Source organism: Harpegnathos saltator, unplaced genomic scaffold (assembly GCF_003227715.2).
Source record: "Harpegnathos saltator strain DR-91 unplaced genomic scaffold, Hsal_v8.6 scaffold93, whole genome shotgun sequence".
Taxonomy (NCBI): domain Eukaryota; kingdom Metazoa; phylum Arthropoda; class Insecta; order Hymenoptera; family Formicidae; genus Harpegnathos; species Harpegnathos saltator.
Window position 1 is genome coordinate 890,393 of NW_020230721.1, and position 22,108 is coordinate 912,500.

A 22,108-nucleotide genomic window follows, 5' to 3' on the forward strand; every position below is an offset into this window, starting at 1 on the left:
TTTTTCTTTTTCTTTTCTATCAGAGGTAGATACGCAGGAAACAGAAGCGATATTCTTACATTCTTTTCTTGTTTTTTTTTGTCTTTTTGTTTCTGATTTTTATCGTTTTTTTTTCTCTTCTTTGTGTATACTTGACTAACGTATGCCTGTCCCTTTTGTCGCTTTTAATTTTCCTCCAGATCATCTCTCTCGCGGTTAAAAGTAATTTTCATCCGTACTCGTGTTTGTGCGCGAGTCCAAGTGTGTTGTTCGAAGTTAGATATTACAAAGTGTACAACACAATCATCGTTCTGGCATGTAGTTACAGAGCGCACTCAAATGAAAGACAACCGCAATTATCAATTCCCGCAAGAGAGAAACAAATTTCGTATTAGACACGAAAAAACCCATGAATATTCTATAAAATAGTTACATGTGGCATCTGGTGCAATAATCCAACAATTTCTACCTACGGCACTTAAGGCGCCGAGTATAATTTTAATTATATACTTACATAATACATATACACATTACATCTCTATAATATAATAAAATAATTAGTTGACCTACACAAAGACACAAGAGCCTATAACAAACAGTAGGGAATTTTACAATTTTTTTCCTTTTTCCTTTAATTTGACGCGTCATCCCTTTCTTATTGCAAAAGAATTTGTATCCTACATTTGATTAAGTCCAAACAAGACTAACATTCGGCTGTATCGCGCGCACACACACACACACACACACACACACACACACACACACACACACACACACACACACACACACACACACACACACACACGCACGCACGCACGCACGCACACTCACACGCACACACACACACACGCACACACACACGCACGCACGCACGCACGCACACGCACACACACACACACACACACACACACACACACACACACACACACACACACACACACACATATGTATAAGTTTCACGCGAATTATGTACAATTATTAGAGAATCGAAAGGCAGACTACACAAAGGAGAAGAAAAAGAAAAGTGGAACGTGTTGATGGGAAGTTGCGACGTGCATCCAGTGTATACAATGATTATGTACATAAATTCGGTAATAGAGAGTAGTGACGTAAATAATGACGAAAGAGCGTTAAAATATTAATCGAAGCGTTTGCAAACGAAACAAGAACGAAATAGTGCGCGAGCGCGCTTTTCTTTTCTTTTTCTTTTTGATGGGAAATGCGCCGTGACCTATAACGGAACATTGAATCTAATCTAACCTAACGTCTCTTGGATATTTCGTCGTTTTGCTAAATTGCTTTATTGCATCTCGCATTCCGTCGTTCCGTCGTTATTAAGAAGCGCGATCAGAAAGAAAGACACGCTTTTTCCTCGGATCGTACACACAGCTTCTCGTGTCGTGTATCTCCCACTTACACACACACGCGCGCGCGCGCGCACGCACGCACATACACACACACATACACATGCATGCACGTACGCACACATCACTCGCGCGCGCATGAGACGCTGCCACCTTCGATACCAATCAAGATCATGCGCTGAAGTCACTTTCTTCGACACTTGTGTCCCTAGTTTCGGCGTCATTATTCCTAATTTCGGCGCTCGAAGGATGTTGCATCGTTGACGCGATCGTGTTGACGACTGTGTCTCATTTCACGTAAAATGAAGGAAACGCTCAACGGCACAGATATGCACAGAGTAGCAGGGCGGCTACCGGGATGATCTCCGTGTGAAATAACGCTCTCGATGCTCGACAAGTTTCACGCTAGTGTACGTCGCCAGCTTGACGTCAGTCACTACTGCCGCTGCTATTTCCGAAATATTCACCGGCATCGCCGCGACATATCGGACACGTTCGATTAGACTGCAAAAAATAATTAGATCCGCCAATTGAGATATCCTTTCGATCGTGATATCACATGCTCGCGCGTACTATCGAGTATTACGGAATGGAAATGTGATCAAAACTGAGAGAGAGAGAGAGAGAGAGAGAGAGAGAGAGAGAGAGAGAAAGAGAGACAATTGATAGCTTTACCGCGAAGGTGGTGCAACTTTACCTTGAGCCATTTGTCGATGCATTTGGAGTGAAATTCGTGGGAGCATGGCAAAACACGTAGTGACTGGAGAGCCTCGAAATCGCACATGCATACGACACAATTTGTCTGATCGCCTTGATGCGTCTCCGCATTGAATTTGTAAGAAGGCAGCTGCTCGACCTCCGCGCGAGTCAATCCCCGTGGCTTGGCTTCACCCAGTCTCTCGGCCAAGGACAGCAGTGCCTCGTAATTTTCCGTCGCCGAGTCGGGCGAGGACAATTCGGCCTGGCTATAAGGTGACAACGGTGGATTGCTGAACATTGCCCTGCGGGATAAATTGGATTCATCGACTCAGCTCAGCGACTTGTGGCATTCGGCATCTTCTTTTCAACACTGTCGCCAACGATACGAAGTTAAGAGGAATGTGTGCGCGTTACGTACAAGAAATGAAGCAGATATCCTGGATACGTCATAGGCGGTAGCGGAGTGGTACCTCGCCATCTGCTGTATCTTGGTCGCCGCAGTGTATGCACATTCGACGCTACCCGTCGAGTTCTGCTCTGAATAATCTCCAATTGACTGTTTCGCGTTTCGGACAGGAATAAAGGCGGAGGTGTTGTAACCTGTGTGATAGTTGGCGGAGAGTACGAATGTGGTAATGGCAACGGTGCACCAGCGGCGGCACCCACTCTATGATGATGATGGGAATCTATCAATTCTAGCTCGACTTCTCTCTGGAACGAAAGACAGAGAGGGGCGGGAGTGAATTGGCAACTTAAGCGCTTCGAGCGCTTCGATGAAAGGATACCAAACAGAAAGAGATTACCGACGATGTCGCTTTGTGCGAATTATACCTGTTGAGACAGCTGATGATGCGCGCTATAGTCGGTGGTGTGGACAGGCGGTGGAGGTGGGTGCGTGTGATGCAAGGCCGCTACGGGACCACCGGCTGGCGTTGGATATCCTCTAGAAGCGGCACCGAGCAAAGATCCAACCACACCCGGATGACCCGGATGACCAGGATGACCCGGATGCGTCGGATGAGCAGCGGAATAATGACTATGGTGATGCGTGACCTGAAGAAAACAATGTTTCTGTTAGGGCACGCTACAATGTAACAGAGATCAGAACGAGTCAGTTCTCGCCCATATATACCAGGCGGAATGCAGGGAAATGCGAGTATTGTCTGTAACAACCCTGTATGTATCACAGCATGTATCGCAGTGGGCTATCACAACAACGCTTAATGATAAACTATAAAATGATAAACGACAGAAGCCGTCTCGTTCGTATGTGTGAGCTGGCTCGATAACAAGTCCTGAATGCTGAATGCTCAATAAATATATTTGCAGCGAGAAGGAGAAAAAGAGACGGGGGAGAGAGAGAGGAGAGAGAGAGGAGAGAGAGAGAGAGGAGAGAGAGAGAGAGAGAGAGAGAGAGAGAGAGAGAGAGAGAGAGAGAGAGAGAGAGAGAGAGAGAGAGAGAGAGAGAGAGAGACGATCCAATGGACGACAGTACATATCTGTCTGTCTCTTGTTAATTCGCAATGGAGATTCATAGTTGAGAGAGTCACCTGGCACGAATGTCCGAACGGATGCGTTCCGTGAGGCGTGTAGATGCTATGAAGTTGACACGGAATCCTATAACCAGTCGCTGGCGGATGCCACAGAGGTTCCCCACTAACGGCGACTCCCAAACCAGACACGCCGACTTGGCCCACGTCAACAACCACGGGAGCGTTAGTACCTTGAGCATGATGATGCCCCGTGCCGGGCGGATGATGGGGATGGGTTTGGTGCGCGCCGTGAATGTTGTGGTGCGAATTGTGCAAGCTGTGGTGGGAACTGTGAATATTGTGATGGGAACTGTGCAGACCGTGATGGGAATTGTGGATGGTCTGATGAGGATTATGACCACCTGGTAGGAACGGATAGGAGAGTCCGAACGAGTCCGTGTATCGTTGATAACGGTTCCTAATTGTCGGACTGCCGCGTGTAGACATATGATTGCGAGGTGAGCGTCGTTGAGGCGCGCCCGAATATTCCCAAGGCGATGGAGTTGTGTGCAGGGGTGGCGTTGGAGCCGGCGGCGTTGTTTCTCGAACCTCTATTCCGGAAACAGCGCCATTGCGGGATATTCGACGACGCTTCCTGGATGGCGATTCACTCTATGAACACATTTATTGATTAGTCGAGTATTCGCCGCATGTCTCTCTACTTGTCGACATGTGCTAACGTGGTATACACAAGAAAATTATCGAAAAGCGCTTTGATTGAAAAAAGCTTGCTTCACAATAAAACGTAGAACGTATCTTTAATTTTCGTCAAAACTTTTCTCGCATGAATTTGCTCAACATATTTTAGCCAGAGATTAATACACACAATTTTTATCAAAAGGAAGAAAAAAGTTATTGAAAAAAGCTGTTGAGAAAGTCGACAGACTCTACTATGTGAACAACTGTGAGAGTGAGACAGAGAGAGAGAGAGAGAGACTTTTTAGTATCATAGAAACCATAATTTGGATACCATTCAAATGCGTATCCCTGTAATTGCGAACAAAGACATCCGTTCGCCGTTTGAAAATTACTATTACTGTCAATAGTTAATATCAAACACGCCTTCTAACACAGAGATTGCTCTTATCTAACGATAGGCATCGATATCGGTATCGTTCCACTGGGCAAGCTACCTTCATTTCCTTTCTAATGTAAATTGCTCAGCAGAGAAGACAAATCGATATCCGACGTTGACACGGCGCTTTCGCCGTCGTTATAATCAATGCGGCGGCAAAGTAATCACTCACTTTTCTACCATCGTCCTGGCTAGGCTGTCTGTAATACGGCGGCGATGGTTGAATTTGCACGGGACTCAGAGGTAGCTGACTTGTGGCTGAAAGAGAAAATACTTGGTAATAACTTTGTATAATAAATCCCTAATACACATATAAAATAATAAAATTTGACCGAGTACCTATCAAACTGTTATGAAAACGGAAAAGAAAGGGATAAATAAGTAAATAAATAAATAAATAAATAAATAAAGTAAGTAAATAAGTAAGAAAAAAAGAAAGAAAAAAGTAAAGAAAGAAAGAAAGAAAAAAAAAGAAAGCCATGTCCAGAATAAGCCACCTTCAAAACAAGAAATCGTCCTTAGAGCAAGTGGACGAGCCGTCATACCTTGAGAATTTCTACGATACTCTATGTCCACCCCACTGGCTCCAAGGCCGGGACTCATGTTTAAAATCGGGCCACGCATCGTGTTCTCCTGAAAATTGCAATGGTTCGTTTAAGTAATTTCTTTGTCAAAAGCAAAGTAGAAGACAAAGAGGGGAAGAGAGAGAGAGAGAGAGAGGGGGAGGGAGGGGGAGAGAGAGAGAGAGAGAGAGAGAGAGAGAGAGAGAGAGAGAGAGAGAGAGAGAGAGAGAGAGAGAGAGAGAGAGAGAGAGAGAGAGACGTGCATATATGCATTCACCTGTCCGCAGATATTGATGTGCAACGGCGGGGAATTGGCCTGCGGCCCTACTACCGGCTCCTGGGGGAAGTGCGGCGGCGGGCCCCTCGTCTGCGGATTGCCGTGCTGCGGAGGTGGCTTATATCCCACGCTGGATCCACCCACGTTCCCGTGATAGGAAACTTCCTTGCCGGCCGGCCCGGAGGACGTGCCAACCCCAGGGCAATCTCTGTGTAGAAGAGATAAAGAAATATGAACGAGCGAGTAGTATATATACACATACATGCGTGTGCACGTACAGGATAGTTCGCTGCCGGCGATACCCTCATCAATAACGACATGAAGCAACCCCTTTCCCGTGGTGGTAACGCGCGCACCGACAACACGCTAATAACGCACCACCCTGTACGTGCGTGCGCGAGCGAGCGAGCGAGCGAGAAAAATATGTCATAAATTCGCGCGATACACTGAGCGCACTTCCAAAGTGATAATTCGATTAAGCATGCTGATGCGAGCGTGCCCGCATTCGTAATAGAAATGAGTGACGTATGCGAGACCAGCGCGGACGCGGTGAAAATCTTCAATTCTCCAACGTTTGTCCCCATCGATCTTATTGCCCGCCGTTTCCTTTACCGTCCGAGATCGTACACAGCGTATGTACAAGTGTGCGTATATTTCATTATTCCTTCTTTGCCCTTCTGCTATGTATGTAAAACCAAAGCGCACTGAGAGCAATCTTGAGCAAAGATTCTGAGAGGGGAGATACGAGAACGCGAATACTCTCAAGTACAATAGTAATCAAATCAAATCAAATCAAATCAAATAGATTTCCCTCGCGCCTTTATCGGGATGATGATGATGATGATGCTCCGCTATATTCGTCGCACGATTCGTACAAATTTCGATGGATACGAATTTCGCGCGTATTGCGAACATCGCACCACCCGAATCCAACTCCAAGAGTGTATTGATCCGCGCGCGCGCGTACGTGTTTGTATATACGTGAACATGATCTATTTCGACACGCCTAATTAATTTTACTTTGGATTCTCTGGCGTACAAGGTCTCTCGCGTCGCGACGGCGCGTGCCAAATTTGCGATAAATTCCGACTCCGGGAGACCTAGGAGTCGTTCATCTAGAGATTTCTATTGTGAGAGAATCACCTTTCTATTCTGATTCTCGCGTACTTTGTGTATGTACGCGAAGCGGTTCTCGGCGCTTCGTCATGTATTGTGCTCGAATGAAAATCTTACATTGCACGTAGACAGATGTGACTCGCGGTCATAACGCGATTATCGCGAAAATCTATCTTACGTGAGTATCTGTCGCGATTAAACGACAGTGTTTCTCCACGAACAATTGTGCAAAAGTCATACTCGTCGCAAATTATAATTGCAATACGCAATACGTCCCCTATTCGATAGGTAGTACTTCGATAGGTATGAGGCTGACCGTACCAAAGTCAACATTATTTCACACAAACATAATTGTCATAAACAATTATTCTACGTGACTATGTGGCGCCATGAAGCGCTACGCGCGCGATTAAACAAATCTCATTGAGAAACTATCTCCAAGAATAAAATATTTATACATTTATAGGTACATTTATAGACATAAATCGGTATGAAATTTTACGTTTATTTTTTGTTTATATATCTCCAGAAAGATACAAGATTCGATTTAAAAAACTCATCGTCGCACACGCTAAATCTATGGTTGAAAATAAAAACAGCGGATTGACGGCCAATTTCATTTTAGTCCTGTACTTATCCTGTACTATCTCTGATTCTCTATCGAATCGGGTCCGAGAATTCGCGGCAACGTATCCGTGACTGAAAGGATATCCGATAGTGACGGGACGCTGTGCTCTCTCTCGCTCTCTCTCGCTCTCTCTCTCTCTCTCTCTCTCTCTCTCTCTCTCTCTCTCTCTCTCTCTCTCTCTCTCTCTGTATGTATTTGCTTGACCTACAAGCATCGACGAATAAATTGACCGTAATGGTTAACGATTGAACAAACTGGACCGCGGAGAGTTTATTTATTTTCGTTAGCCGAGGATTTATTTATTGTTGCACAATCGAAACGTAAAACCGGTTGCCTCGCGAGCGACGCCATGAAAAATATATATCAATGGAAACCGAACCGCAACGTTACATAATATACGATGCGAACGCGTTCGTAAAATCGCCGCACTACGTTTATGTACCACACACGCGCAAACATACACATACATATACACATACATACATATACACATACACACACACGCACACGCACACGCATACACAGAGCTGTTAGTACATAATGTAACATTCCTATAATGCTGCTCATACGCTTTTACCTTTGTGTGTATCTCCTACGTTTAGAAAATGTATTTCTCCAAAGATACTCGAGAATACGTAACAGGAGTCGTACGATAAGCGTGTCTCTTACGACGCACCCTACACGATATAAACGACTGCCGTACTGCCAGAGTGAAAATTACGCGCAAGATTATTGTGCCAACTACTGTGCTGCAATATCGTGCAGTGTAATAAACAATTGCAGCAACGAGAGAAATAATTTGTTCGTTTAAGGTGAAGAGACAAAAAAAGATGTTTATCATGCGCGTGTCCCGCCATTTCACGGCTTAATTTTCTCGCCTTAATCTCGGAATATTCCTCTCTACCGCAATCAATACTTTACCGATACTCCTCAATTACACCTTCTTCGTTTCTAACTCGCGTGTGCGTGGGTATGTAAATGACTAAAGATACTGTGCCCTCTTTAAATAAATAGATATAGAGAATAAGTTAGATAGATTACATTAAAAGAAAGAAAATGGACGCGTGCGTGCGCGCGTATAATGCTTAATTTAGAAGATATTTAACTGTCAAAATGTCAAAAATTTACGGATTTCTACATACTACTTATTTACGGGAAGACTGTTTCTACAATCGTCTAAAAAGACTGTCATTGAAACTAGAGGAGCAATAATTTATATATATATATATATATAAACAAGATACAAGCTAGCTATATATAGCTAGATAGACAGCTAGCTATATATATATAGCTAGCTGTCTCGCGTTCGATAAAAGATTCTTATCAAAAGTTCATTGGTTCGTTGATTACAATGCTGCGCACGTGACGCGACACATAATAATAATGCTCGTCGTGCGTATCTAATCCAATCCGTACAAAATCCAGCACCGCAGAAACAAAAGCAGACAGTCTGTGCGAGAAGAGGGGAGAATCGATAGCCGATTTAATTGGTAAGCAGATAAACGAAAGCAGAGACGCCTTTCCAACGAGCGAAAGGCCTGTGTAGAAGCGCGGAAATAAAGCGTTGCGACTCGTCGTGTACATGAGCAACGCGCGCGCAATGTGCAACGTGCGGACGTGCGGACGGCACCCTTCCGGAGAGTCGATTATCGTCGATTAGAGAATCATCGAGTCTTCAATGTCGGCCTCTCTGAAAATTAAACAGAGCACACACGCGCGCGCGCGCGCGCGCACGCGCGTGCGCAGAGTATAGTCCGACCTGAGCCCGTTTGTTATATTCGTTTATACATGTATCGCAAAGTTACTTGAATCTTTTTGCAGCTGAAAATTGAATGAAAATTAAGCGGGTTTCCCTTAATCATCATGACACTTTCTATCATCAGCAAGTTACCCGAGCAATCAAGCGATTATTTTTCTTTATCCTAGCTACCGAAGCGAAGGGAAAAGATTGATTTGAAGATCGTATACATCGCGGCGACTCATCGCGTCGTCGTCTCTTTATATGGCCTCGCAAACACGGGAATAACTGTGAAAGAAAAATATTCTTTTGTTACAAATAACATTTTTGATACGGAAAAGTATATTGTACTTTTTCGTACTTGGTCTCTGTATAAACATGTTGAAGTGAATATGTTTTTTGACATCCACTGCTATACTCTCTACTCTTTTCGCGCGCATCATAACTCTCTCTCTCTCTCCCTCTCTCTCTTCGATTAGATCTTCGATAATAAATGTTCACACAGGAAGTAAAAACAAGAGTCCCATTAAAGCAAAAGTACCATGTCAAAATCAGAGCGCTATTGCGCTCTGTTGTTTCCCATTCACGAGTTCGCTCAAATCGCTTTATCACGGATAAAGATCGTCGACATATCGCGCGCGATCCGATGCATTTTCGGGCGCATCCATATACACATTTGTCTAATGAGGATAATAACACGCGGACCTCTTTCGCAGCGAATCATTTCGAAGCACGCGTTTATACAGCGAAGCGAAGCACACCCCCCCTCTTTCGGAATGCGAGCAGAATGCACGGCGAAGTCGACGAGTCACAACCGCGAGTCGCGCGCGATTCAGCGTGAGTTCGTTAATATCCCTATTGTGATATCGTGAGTAGGGTGTTCCTTGTTGACGGCGAATCGCAGCGTTGCTGCTGCGCGAGATCGTGTGTGATGCTACCGCGGCTGTAAGAGTGTCATCCGTTACAGGGATGGATCAACATCGGGGGGTGTGTGTGCATGCGCGCGCGCGCGCACGTGCGACCCTGGCGGGACGCCATTCGCTATTACACGAGCCTGTAACGTCCCTGCATACCCAAACCACGATGCTGATGACTCCCGGGACCATTCATTCTCCGCCACTCTTTCTCTTCTTGCTTACGCTTACGCGTGTCTCGTTCTCCCACCCTTCCTTTCTTTCACGCTCGTTCACTTTCTCCCTCTCTCTCTCTCTCTCTCTCTCTCTCTCTCTCTCTCTCTCTCTCTCTCTCTCTCTCTCTCTCTCTCTCTCTCTCTCTCTTTCTCTCTCATCAAATCCCTTCTGTCCTACTACGCGTTCTACTCCCTCTCTTTCTGTCTGTCTGCTAGTCGTAGTTGTCCTCGTTTTGTCTTGACACTTGACAAAAAGAGGTTTGGAACTCCTTCGGTCATCCCGCGTCATTATGTGTGACAACGGCTAGCGACGGACAGCAACAACGATGACGATGACGATGTCGATGACAACGACGGGTAGCGACAGCGCAACCGGCCGGCTTCGTCTCGTTGTCGAGATATCTCATTGCGATCGGCATACCGCGCGCGCGCGCGGTGTGTACCGAAAGATACCTGGTGAGGTATTTAAACAACGACATATCGCTCCATATTTCCCTTCCCTTTCCCTTCCCACCAACATCACCGACTTAACTTGCTTCGAGATGCGAACGCCCCCGTGCTAGCCGCTATCGCGCGAGATCAACGTCGATACTCTGATGCTGTCGAGTATCGACCTCCTCTCGACTTACCTCGCGAGATTTCAATATTTTCCCAATTGAAACTCCGTTACTTTCGACACACTTGGTGTGGCAACTAAATGAAAGGAAAAGGGGGGAGAAAACTGTGTGTACCTGTGCATATTTAAAAATTCATTAGTGAGTCGTCACAAATGTGATATGATAGATGCTTCGTAAAATTGTTTTCATACACCAGCAACGCGCCGAAATCATGCCAATTCCAACAATTTAAATCCAGATGGGAAAGCATAAAAAGAATGACAATTTGATAAATATAAAGAGGCGTTATTAATTCCGGAAATTAACTGGTATCTGAATGAGCGCGTTTCTCTCGGCTTATGACGCAGCTTTTATCGGCACGCAAAGCCCGCAGACAGATACGGGCGTATAATGCTATAAGCAACAGCACAAAGATACACTCACGCACGCGCAAAGGATGCTGTATCCTTATTAGTTGTAGCGTTTGCGCATAGATTAGGCCGCTAATAAAAAAAAAAGAAAGGAATAATATTTTGAAGGCGGAAATTCGCAAGACACAAGCAAATGTTGACTTCTCCGTCTCAACACGCGTATGTATATACGTGCTAACCATAATTACTAAGCGGATATTACTAGCATTGCGCAATGAAGAACAAAAGATGTAACGTAACACTCGCGAATCGCGATGTGAGTGGAGAAGGACAATAGAGTTACGGCATACGGAGTACGAAGGGAATAATATGAATTAGATCAATAGAAACGATTGAAACTGACGAGAATGTTTGCGCACACAAATCGATGAAACGTGTGCATCACAGACAAAAAGTCTCCCAAACGAGACGCAAAGTGACGAGATCGCTCCGAAGAGTGTGCGAGTGCAAATGTGTGACGGAAGGGTTAATTGAGAAGAAGCCGCGATTTAACGATTTAATTCGGTTTCGCGTAGCCGAGGAGGGACTACTAGGTCGTGTCGGTCGTGTAGGTAAGTCGCGCGTCGTTATTAAAACGTAACCTTCGATCCACTTCCGCATTTTCTACCATTTGGTTTTCGTCTTTGGTATATAAAAAATACCAACATTAAATCTCCTGTACGTGAAACGTTAAATCTGTGCGCTCTCTCGATTGGAGACTCACGCGCGTAAAGGAGCGCTCGCTCCGATAACGCATGAAAGAAAATAAGCATATATGAATGCGAGCGAAATTCTACTTTCTACGATTACTGTCATTACGATATATTCCTAATCTTGAAACTCAATTTCCAAGGATTTCCATTCGTTTTCGATCGTCCATACAGGAAAGGCCATACTGGCGACTGGTTGTCGTTAAACTGAAAATTGACTTCCAAATCCGTCTGGAAGAATCGATCCTTACGGCTCAACACGGTGGCAATGGAACCGGGTTACCGTTGAACGGGTGTACCGTTTAGTTGGACGAAAACAATGCCACCCCGCGACGGACAATTTTAACGTCGAGGTCGTATCCTACGTCCGGCTACGGCACAAGTTCTCAGGAGCCTCTGCATTTTGCTTTTTTAAGCCTTTTTCACGGCCGCGGTCAGATGCCCGCGCCCCGTAGCATCACCCTCCCCCCCCGTGATCCAATGTCCGATGAAACGATTAAGTGAACCGGAATATCCAGACCCCGTTGCTTTCGACCCCAGTCCCTCCTTTCCTTCCTTCGCCCTCGTGCGAGCGCCCCGGGTTCGTGTTGTCGAGGAAAAAATGTCTGCCAGGTATATCACGATAACTGTAAGTTCGCTATATATTTTTAGGCTTGGTTTTAGGTCTCTGCGTCTGCTAACTCACTCAACGTTGACTTAACATGATGAAAGTCGAGTTGACTGTCGAAGAGAAAAGAAGATAGGAGGAGTGGAACAACGGAGGAGACTTTTCTTGTCTGGCGTTTAAAGAGGCGATCTACTTTGTGATAAGTACCCTTTTAACCACATAGATACGCGTCGATGGAAAACAAAAATGGAAAACAAAGTCTACGAATCCGTCTCCATCTTCTTCTTTGGTACCCTTGATATCGTATAGGCGACCGACGACAGACTAACAGAATTTCACGGGAGAGCGATGTGCTTTCGCATATTCTGATGTAAGCTCAAGAGAATCCGAGTCGGTGTCGCGCACCCAATCAGTAGCTCTCGACACACGTCTAACATACACGATATTCCCGTATAACCCCATAATCATGCCACTGTAAAAAAAAAAAAAAGAGAAACGTTAGAAGAGTAATCGCATGTCATTTCTCGTGTATAACATAATTCGTTGGATGTTTGTGCGTATGCACAAACTTGCAACTTGCGCGTATCGTGCACTATACCAATAGAATCAATAGTGTAGTCACGGCCGAAAGCACAGTTACAAATATAGGAAGCGACATTGTAGCGAACTAAATGACCGCCGCAGTCCGACAGTTTCGAAGAAATATCAGAAATACGCCTGTTCTAACCTCGTAATTTTCGTTTACATTATACCAAGCTATACGTTTAACAAATGCTCGCAACGTATAAATATCTTTAAGCGGATAATTTCAAATATACCCCCCCCCCTTAAAGCGTAAAAATAGTATAAGAATCTTGCTTCGAGAAGCATCGTATGGCTAACGCACGACAACGATACATTTCAACTCGAGGTTTAGTGGCCTTCTCGCCTAGTCTCTCCTCCTACCATCCCTCCTCAACACTCTTACTCTCCCTCCCTCATGATACCGTTTTACTACTCGCACACTGATATCCGCTACTCGGTTTCTTTTATCGCGCTCGTGAAATTTTGAGACAACGCGCGGAATATACATACAGCCGACCAGACACCGTTGCCTCGATACGCGCGAAGCGATTTGTGTCGGGCACATGTTGTATATAGGGTGTCTCAAAATGATCGCACGAAAAGTATACCACAAATTTCTTCCAGGAAAACGATTGGGCAACCTCTTTCTTTTAGAGGAAAAAAAAAAAAAAAAAAAGAAAAACGTAACGCAACGATCTTTAACTGTTCGATCTTTTTTAACAAACGAGATTTGATCAATGTGAGACGTGAGTTGCGCGGAATAATTTATGAGCGATTATCATGAGACACACTGTATATCGTACGTGGGCCAGTCGAGAGAGCAGAGAGCGAGGCCCAGCCTTCTGATGATGATGTGGTACACACGGTGTGTCTGCGCGAGCAGAGAGAAACTCGTTTACCTTTAAACTTCTCTCGCGGTGGCGGTGGCAACGACAGCGGTTCTCTCTCTCTCTCTCTCTCTCTCTCTCTCTCTCTCTCTCTCTCTCTCTCTCTCTCTCTCTCTCTCTCTCTCTCTCTGTGTGTGTGTATCTCAGGCCCCTCCCTCCCGCCCTCTCACTCTGCTCCTCTTCCTCTCAAGAGGAAGAGCAGCAAAAGCAAAAACTGAGCCGAGACGAAGCCGAAGGGAGTCGTCTAGCGAACAAAACTTACTCACGCAGGTCGAATTATCGTTAGGCTTCGTGCAACGACGGTTGACTATTCCGTTGAATATTCCCATAAGCGGGTCGAAAAGCAACGCCAGACGCAAGACACGTTTATGTACGCGGCCTGATTCGACACGAGGCACATGAACCGCTGCGTGAACCAGCCTGAAACACCGTTCTATCGGTTTGAAACACTACCGACTTTTTGAAAATAAAATGCTGCACATTTTTCATTCCTTTTTTCTTCGTATACGGCTGGCGTCGTAGCAGTCCGATGTCAAACTCGGACGTTCGTTGCCCACTCGAGTCGAGTCTCGAAAACAACAAAGATCCGTCGTCTCCGAGACGGTAAACCGCAAGTCCGATCTGCTTGTGCCGACTTCCTTATAGAACATTTCATTTCTTCGTCCGAATCCTCCAGGAATCAGCGGGCCGAGAGAGAGAGAGAGAGAGAGAGAGAGAGAGAGAGAGAGAGAGAGAGAGAGAGAGAGAGAGAGAGAGAGAGAGAGAGAGAGAGAGAGAGAGAGCTTGAAGGAGCTCACTCTCTATCGATCCGGACCGTTTCGTATCACGAAACTGGCTGGCACCTCGGAGAGCTCGGAAAACGAAGGAGGACGAAGAAGAACAATGAATAAGGAGAGAAGACCTAACTTGTCTTCCCCCACTCCCCTCTCTTCAATTTTCCCCTTGGTGTCGCATTTATATTGTTTTGTTTTCCTTTAAACACGGTTCCTGAGACTTACCTAAAATACATCTGAACTTATGCGCGTATATGTATTTTAATCATCTTGCATCATTCCGTTTTCGAAATGTTCATACGTAGTCAAAGGCTATGGGATATTCCAATTGCGCGCGTTTACACTCTCATCACTCAAATGTGAAATTAATCTCATATAGATTTCAAAGTATGATAAACTTGTGAAAATCTCAACAATTTATATTGCAAAATAACCTAGGGAGATATAAGAAGACATTGATCATTTTCTATGAATTTAGAAATTTCCAAGCCACAATTACTCAATATGTTATTATAGGTAACACAATATCTTCGATTATCTCAATCACACAGAGAGGAAAAGTCTCCTCCCAGAAGGAAACTGGGATATGTTCTCTTTGATAAATTTGGACCGACCCCATTTCTGAGGAAACTTAATTTACGACTCAGTTACAAGATTATTTCACATTAAAAAATAAAAACAGTTTCGATTAAGTTATACAAGAGTGCTAATAACTGATAACTTGACCAATTTTATATAATCTTTCCATTAATTTCATATGGACATTTCAATTTATATCCGACTTAATGGCTTAAATAATTAATCTTAATGGTCGGTACTCGGGACTGATAATTGAATGTTGCTGATTACAAGATCCAGGCAATAATGGGAACCTTCGTTCTAATTACCATCATAGCGAACTATTTTTCAAACTAATTCGAGAAATATTCAATTCAAGAATTCGAGGTTCGCTACCGCTACCGGCAGATATTCATATTGTATCGATTACTCAAACGCGGCTCGAAATAGCGCGTGTCATATTAGCGACGATTACAAAATAGTGAAAAGAAAATGCAACGAAAGCTTTGATATACAGTGACAGCGATAAATAAAAAATGTTTCAGCGATGAATAAAATGTGGAAGATGTAAATAAGAGACAATGGTCCGGCGAATCACGATCCCAGAAAGTTTACGTCAGCAAAGACTTGTATTCGAAACAGCCTGTAACCTTCAATGTACGGCAATTGGCATATTATAAGCGCGCGAGCACACGTATGACTGTACATTTAATTAATAAATATCCGACGACACCTGCCAGCCACGGGACGCGATTGCGCGTTGTACGCGACTGAGAGCGAGAGACATTCTGATTGTGACTGACAATATACGCACATACGATTCACAGTGGGAAAAGCTTGCGATCGTGAGTTCAACTGAGAACGAACGCGAAACAAACTCGAGCTAGTACGCACGTAAAAGCCGGTAAATTGTTTCGATCGCCTCTCGACTGCATGTGCGGCGCATGCATAAAGTGTGATAAGACAAGATAGATGTGTGCTTCGATATTCGCTAGGGTATATTTTCCGAAGCAAAAGCACTTACGAGAGGGAAAACGTTAGGTCGCGTTAGGAATTTTATACAATTAGTCAGACATTTGGCACATTTGGCACATGGCACTGTGCCTAGCAAGGATAAAATATAGCAAGGCTATATTAGTCATTTTATCAGGGCCCACACGCGCATGAAGATGATGACGGGCGACCCCCGACGAAAAATGATCAAAGAAATGAATCATGAATTTGCAATGCAAAATATTTATCCTTGTCATCGACGCCGCACATATCGAGGAAGAAGATTCCTCGGTTCTTTTGACGCATTCGACAATTAGAACAAATATCTCTGAGAGAGTCCTGTGAAGAAAAGCCAGCGACGGAGAGACGGATAATGGGCTTTTCCGAGTTGGAGCAAATCTCGAAGGACCGAGTCGCGAACCGTCGTGCGTGCATATATATATAAACACATATACGTATATACATTCCGTGCCAATATGTGTACGTCCAAGCGTTTTAACTTGTCCCGTGCGAGCGTGTTGCAGCAAATTATGTTTGATATTTCAAATTTGAGAGAATACAACCGCCCATATTCTACAATGGGGCAACAGAAGGTCAAGGAAAACTGAAACCGAACTATTCTTCTTCTTACTACCTTACTTTCAGCAGCAAGAGGACAAGTGAAATTAAAACAAAGAATCGATCGTTCTTTTGCGTCGATGATTCGTAATATGCGCGGTGCATAAGTCGTACGTAGCCAGTGAGTGAGTGGTTGCTATCTAATCACGCAGAAACGTCGGCGATAATTTGGCCGCATTGATAGAGAATGGCAACTCCCTCGAAAAACGATCCCAAATATCCGGCAGTCGTCGTGCTTTGGGTGTCCCAGAAAATTTGAAGAGAGCTAGGCCCTACAAGATCGGTGTATCTGTGTATTACAATAATGTGGAAAGATGCACCCTCCCTCATTGACGAATTGAATATTCCAGATAATTCGAGAAGAAAGAGAGGGGGGGGGAGAGAGAGAGAGAGAGAGAGAGAGAGAGAGAGAGAGAGAGAGAGAGAGAGAGAGAGAGAGAGAGAGAGAGAGTTGATTTCCCGTTGTATTTTATCAGTACATAACACGAAACCATAATACTTGTTCAGGTCCACATCCGTAATCACACACAAGATGTTTATATCATAAGAATAAATACTGGATGTACGCGCGTCGCAAATTACGAATTGAACAACGAATTGAACACGAATAAGTATTCGTGACACAAGACAGATACAAGTATAACACGTTAGCTATATGGTTGTTTGAAGAATTAGCGCCGTTGAAGAGGGGAATACTCAGAAGCGTGCATCCAAACTCGCGAGGAGACGGAAATCCTGCGCGTATCCTGTTGTGAATATTTTGACGGGTACGACTAATTCCTACAAATCCATCTATTATAACTTTCCCGTTTTTCATAAGGCGTAAAACGACCGCGGGCTTTGTCGTTTTTGCTTTCAAAGCATCAGCAGCGATTTCCATGATGTTCGTGTGAGCGAAAGTGTTTTCAACAATTGCGACGCATTCCGTGATTGCGCTAGCCTATGCAAGCTAGTAAATCGCGTTGCACATCCGCAACTTACGGGAAAGCGCTATCGAGAGCTATCCGACATCGCTTTCTCAAGACATGCGATTGCCACAATTACATATCATAACAAGTTGAAGACGTGCCAAAACATAGGGAAAACATTTCGGTAAACGTATATTAGTTGCTAGTAAAAATAAACGACAAACTGGATGGAAATGAGACATTTGCATCTGTCATGTTTGTGCACATTCGTATTTAAATTTTTCCGGCGAATATAGATATAAACATATATGTATATATATATATATATATATATATATATTCCTCTTCTCTGAAAGTAAAAAATGTTCGCGTCTTAATTAACAGAATGAAACACTTGCTCGAATACAAACGTAGAAACCGCTCCGGTTATAGACTGATTCTCAGTCTCGTTGCAATACAACAATACAGACAATACACACAAGAGAGAAATGAATCGAGAAGGGACGGTGCGTTTTAGAGCATCGTTCTTTATCACATACAGACAATTGCGCACTATCCTGTCCTTATTCTGTAACACTATCCACGATGCCATAGAATCTAATACCTGCGCGTCATTCATTTGTCTCCTTTTCCCTAGGGTACACAATAGTTTTTGGGATACGCACAGGTACAAGTTGTAAGAAAGAATAAAGAAATGTACGAAAGAATCCTCCGAAGTTAGTATTGTTAATCCACACAAAACCGATATTTTTTATGACGATCCAGCTATGATACAAACGCGAGAAACGAGCAGAGTACTCCGGATCGCGGACGCTGTTTGTGGATCGGACGCGATGGTTCCCGTAAAACCTAGGTAAAGACCTGCATTCCCTCGACCACACTACCTGCTCTCGCTATAAGACCTTCGTGAACATATGCCGTGTCTGACGAAAGCAGCTCTCAAACAGCTTGCACGTCCCGGCGCGGCGCGACCCATCTGGCCTTAAGTTTCTCGTCGCGTGTAACGTTCGACGGTGCATCTCGTCGTCTTCGTCGGGGCCATTAAATGTACACTACACAGCACCTTCAAGAAGGGCCGTGTCTGTTACACGTCGTCAAAATTTTAATTCGTCAAAGCCACCGAGTAGATAAGACGCTCAAGTTTAGCCACTTTTTTTGCGGCATTCGAACACTTAAATGATTTTTTGATCAAATTGTAGCTGTTTATAAGTAGATTAAAGATGTACAACCATCATACATATCAAAAGTGATGTGCTTCACCATTTAGGAAAAAATCGCTCAGAAAGATACGTATCCTGTCGAAACATCGATGATCGATCGTTGGAATCCTTAAAGATACGCATAAAAAATGTTGCAAGAAATGGAATGAAAGTCTTTATCAATAAAATAAAATATATATTATATGTAAACATTAGTAATATTTATTAATTTAAGCTGACTTTTACCAAGCTCCGACATTAACTTAATCGTCGATTAATCCCGTTCACCCAAAAAAAAGTATTCTATTTGTAAAGTGATTTTTCCCATAGTCTCATATTCTAAGCGAAGACTTTGGCAGAAAAAAGATTCCTCTTTCGATAAAGTGATTAAAGTGAACCATTCATCTAAAATTTATTAGATATTATTCCAACTATTTTCGTCTTATTTCAGGAGGATTTCCTCTTGTATTAATTAATTTTCTTCTTATATGAAAAATACAGTTTATAATCTATTGCGAGAAGTTGAATAATATATTCTTTCTTTAACTATATTTCATACAATTGGTTATGATGAACATATTTGTAGCTATGAAGTCCATAATAAAACTTTTTAGAAATTTATTTGTTACGATAATTTTATTTTATTCGTGCCTACTTATTGTAGAACTGGAGCCGAAATACATCTACATATATATATATATATATATATATATTACTTTTCACTATACATTATCATAATTTTTACAAATTAACTAATATAACCAGTAAGAATTAAATACAGTAAGAATAAATAATAACCCTTTTGGAAAAAAATTAAATAATCTGTGTATAAAAGGAAATTTCTATTAAAATCAATAAGATTTGCATTATACATATAACATCTAATCCCTCGAACTTTAAGAATAATGTGTATAATATTTTCCTCTTAATCTTGGAGGAATTCTCTTGAGGCCTATATAAGAATATATAAGAATAAAATCCTCTAAAATTGAGATGATTCCGCTTGTTCTGAAATTACTTTCTTTGAGTGTTGTAACTAGCACAATTGGCCAATAGCTATTTGCCGGTCACAACGGAATTAACCGACGATTAAAATAATCGGAGCTTAGTAAAAGTCACCCTTGGTGCATCTATAGCCGGTTTGTTACAACATTTCCCGTATTTCCCGTAAGAGTGCAAACAATACTGTTTATTTCAACATACACAGAATACGTATCTCTTTCGGTTATTTTCTCCTAAATAATGAGGAGCGTCACTCTGATACTTATATATATTTAACCCATCAATAGCTACAGTTTTATAAAAAAATAATTGAGGACTTCGAATGCCACAAAATGGAACTTGTGAGAGCTTAACCACTCTCTCTACCAATCGCCTTACTTTTTTGATACCACACGGAGTGTACAAGCGCGCAAAGTACCGACAAAGTTAACAATACCAATCTAACGACAGCAATCGATTTAGCAGCAAGTAGGCGATATATCGACAACTCGAGCAACTTGCATACGTACACAAACATGTACGTGAATCGGGAGGAAGGTTATATTTTCGTTTGGAGCAGAAAAAAGCTAGACAAAACGAACAAACGAACGAAAGAACAACGTGACGTGAAGTTGCTGTGAGAGACACCAAAATACAGCCGTAGAGGTTTCGGGATTGTGATAGATGTGATAATGCTGCGTTGCATTAGAGAAAAGAAGGAAGAAAGAGCAACGTTGTTTATCGCGACGACGATATCATATTTCTCGCGGTAGATGGCCGGATGGGCGCACCATGAATCGCCCATATAGCCTCTGACAAAGGAAAGAAAGAGGAAGCCGAGAGGAAAAGATGGAGACAAGGACGGAGATATATTAAGTATACACAGTGTCGCGTATTGTAGGTATGCGCTTTAAAAAGGCTACGACGTATTGGAATTCGTGAATAACGGAATTATATGAACGCATGGACCTTATTTATATAAAAGTGATATAAACTATTCCAAAAAGAGAGACTTACACGCAAATACAAAAAGAAATAGAAAGAAATACAAAGTTGAGTAATTTTACGATCAATTGAGTGTATATATAAGGAGTAATCGAAATTACTGCTAATTTGCGAATTAATATTCATGATATCAGAAGTCTACCAGAGAAGTCTTTTCTCTCGTCGGATGCATTCATCTCGTTAAATATTACAATTTTTATTTCGATACAACAATGTGTACCTTTTTCTTACTTTCTTTTTAAACGTACAATTGTAATTTAATAAGAATCAAGCTATTCGATAAAGTGAGATATCTTTAGTACGTCATCTATGTAACATTACACTTTGAGAATTAATATATTACATATTGCAGTGTCCCTTTGAGAATTTACACGAACGTTTAATTACGTAAATGTGCGCGCGCGCGCACTGTACAATTGAAATTATATTCAAAGCAGAGTACCGAGTAGATATAAAATTGAAAGTAGAAACAAAAGATCAGTTTGTTAAACGGTTTGCGATTGATTAACTAATATTTATGAAGATGGTTTGTACTTGTTAATCCTTAATCATTCAACGAGCTATCGCAATGACGTAGCTCTGCTTAGAACATTTACCATTATCACATAAACCATAGGTGATAATACAAATGCGAACGACGAATGTTCGTATGATCGTTGTCGGTGTAAGTCAATTCCACGACCGACTCACTTATCCTATTTATTTATCACCCATAACGAGGAACACACTAATGCGACTCCAAGAACGATATGCTGCGTGTAGTTTGAATTTGCGCGTCCAATGGCGTCTCGATGGCGATTCTCATTCTCCTTTTACATCAGGGATTAAGTGAATAAAATTTACATAGTGTTTACTCTCTATACGGCAGTTCTTTTCATCCTAGATCGTAGTTAACCGTGAGACAGCATCGTCGATAAATGGAACATGATAAAGGATTTGATTTTCAAAAGGATAAACAGTAATAGTAAGATGATACTTGTCACTCGTCAAAATGGACTTTCCTTTTACAGATCTTTGATTTGATGCGTAAATATTTAAGCGATCAACCGCAGACAAAATTTGAAAAATTACAGATGTTATGATATGAGAAATGTAAAAACTTTGACGTACTTACACGCGCGCGCACATGAATTTTCACTACAAGGAAAAGAAATGCATACATGTATATATGCACGTATGCCGAACTTTGGAACACTCTG

General features: G+C 42.7%; 1 protein-coding gene across 4 annotated transcripts in view; it reads right to left on the bottom strand.

Moving 5' to 3' along the window:
* Positions 1 to 879: 879 nt before the first annotated feature.
* The window catches only part of mura (ring finger protein murashka), a 24,803-nt gene continuing 3,574 nt past the window's right edge, over positions 880 to 22,108 (bottom strand). For 2 of the 4 annotated variants that reach the window (XM_025307636.1, XM_025307635.1), the window contains exons 2-9: positions 5,490 to 5,697; positions 5,195 to 5,282; positions 4,822 to 4,907; positions 3,593 to 4,186; positions 2,874 to 3,095; positions 2,461 to 2,753; positions 2,041 to 2,344; positions 882 to 1,847 (exon numbers count right to left, since the gene is read on the bottom strand). In XM_025307636.1, coding sequence (XP_025163421.1) covers positions 1,773 to 1,847; positions 2,041 to 2,344; positions 2,461 to 2,753; positions 2,874 to 3,095; positions 3,593 to 4,186; positions 4,822 to 4,907; positions 5,195 to 5,273 — 1,653 coding nt within the window. In that variant the 5' untranslated portion in view covers positions 5,274 to 5,282; positions 5,490 to 5,697 and the 3' untranslated portion in view covers positions 882 to 1,772. Of the gene's footprint in view, positions 1,848 to 2,040; positions 2,345 to 2,460; positions 2,754 to 2,873; positions 3,096 to 3,592; positions 4,187 to 4,821; positions 4,908 to 5,194; positions 5,283 to 5,489; positions 5,698 to 22,108 lie in introns of all 4 variants that reach the window. The other 2 variants (XM_019840364.2, XM_019840365.2) reach the window with 2 other exon arrangements.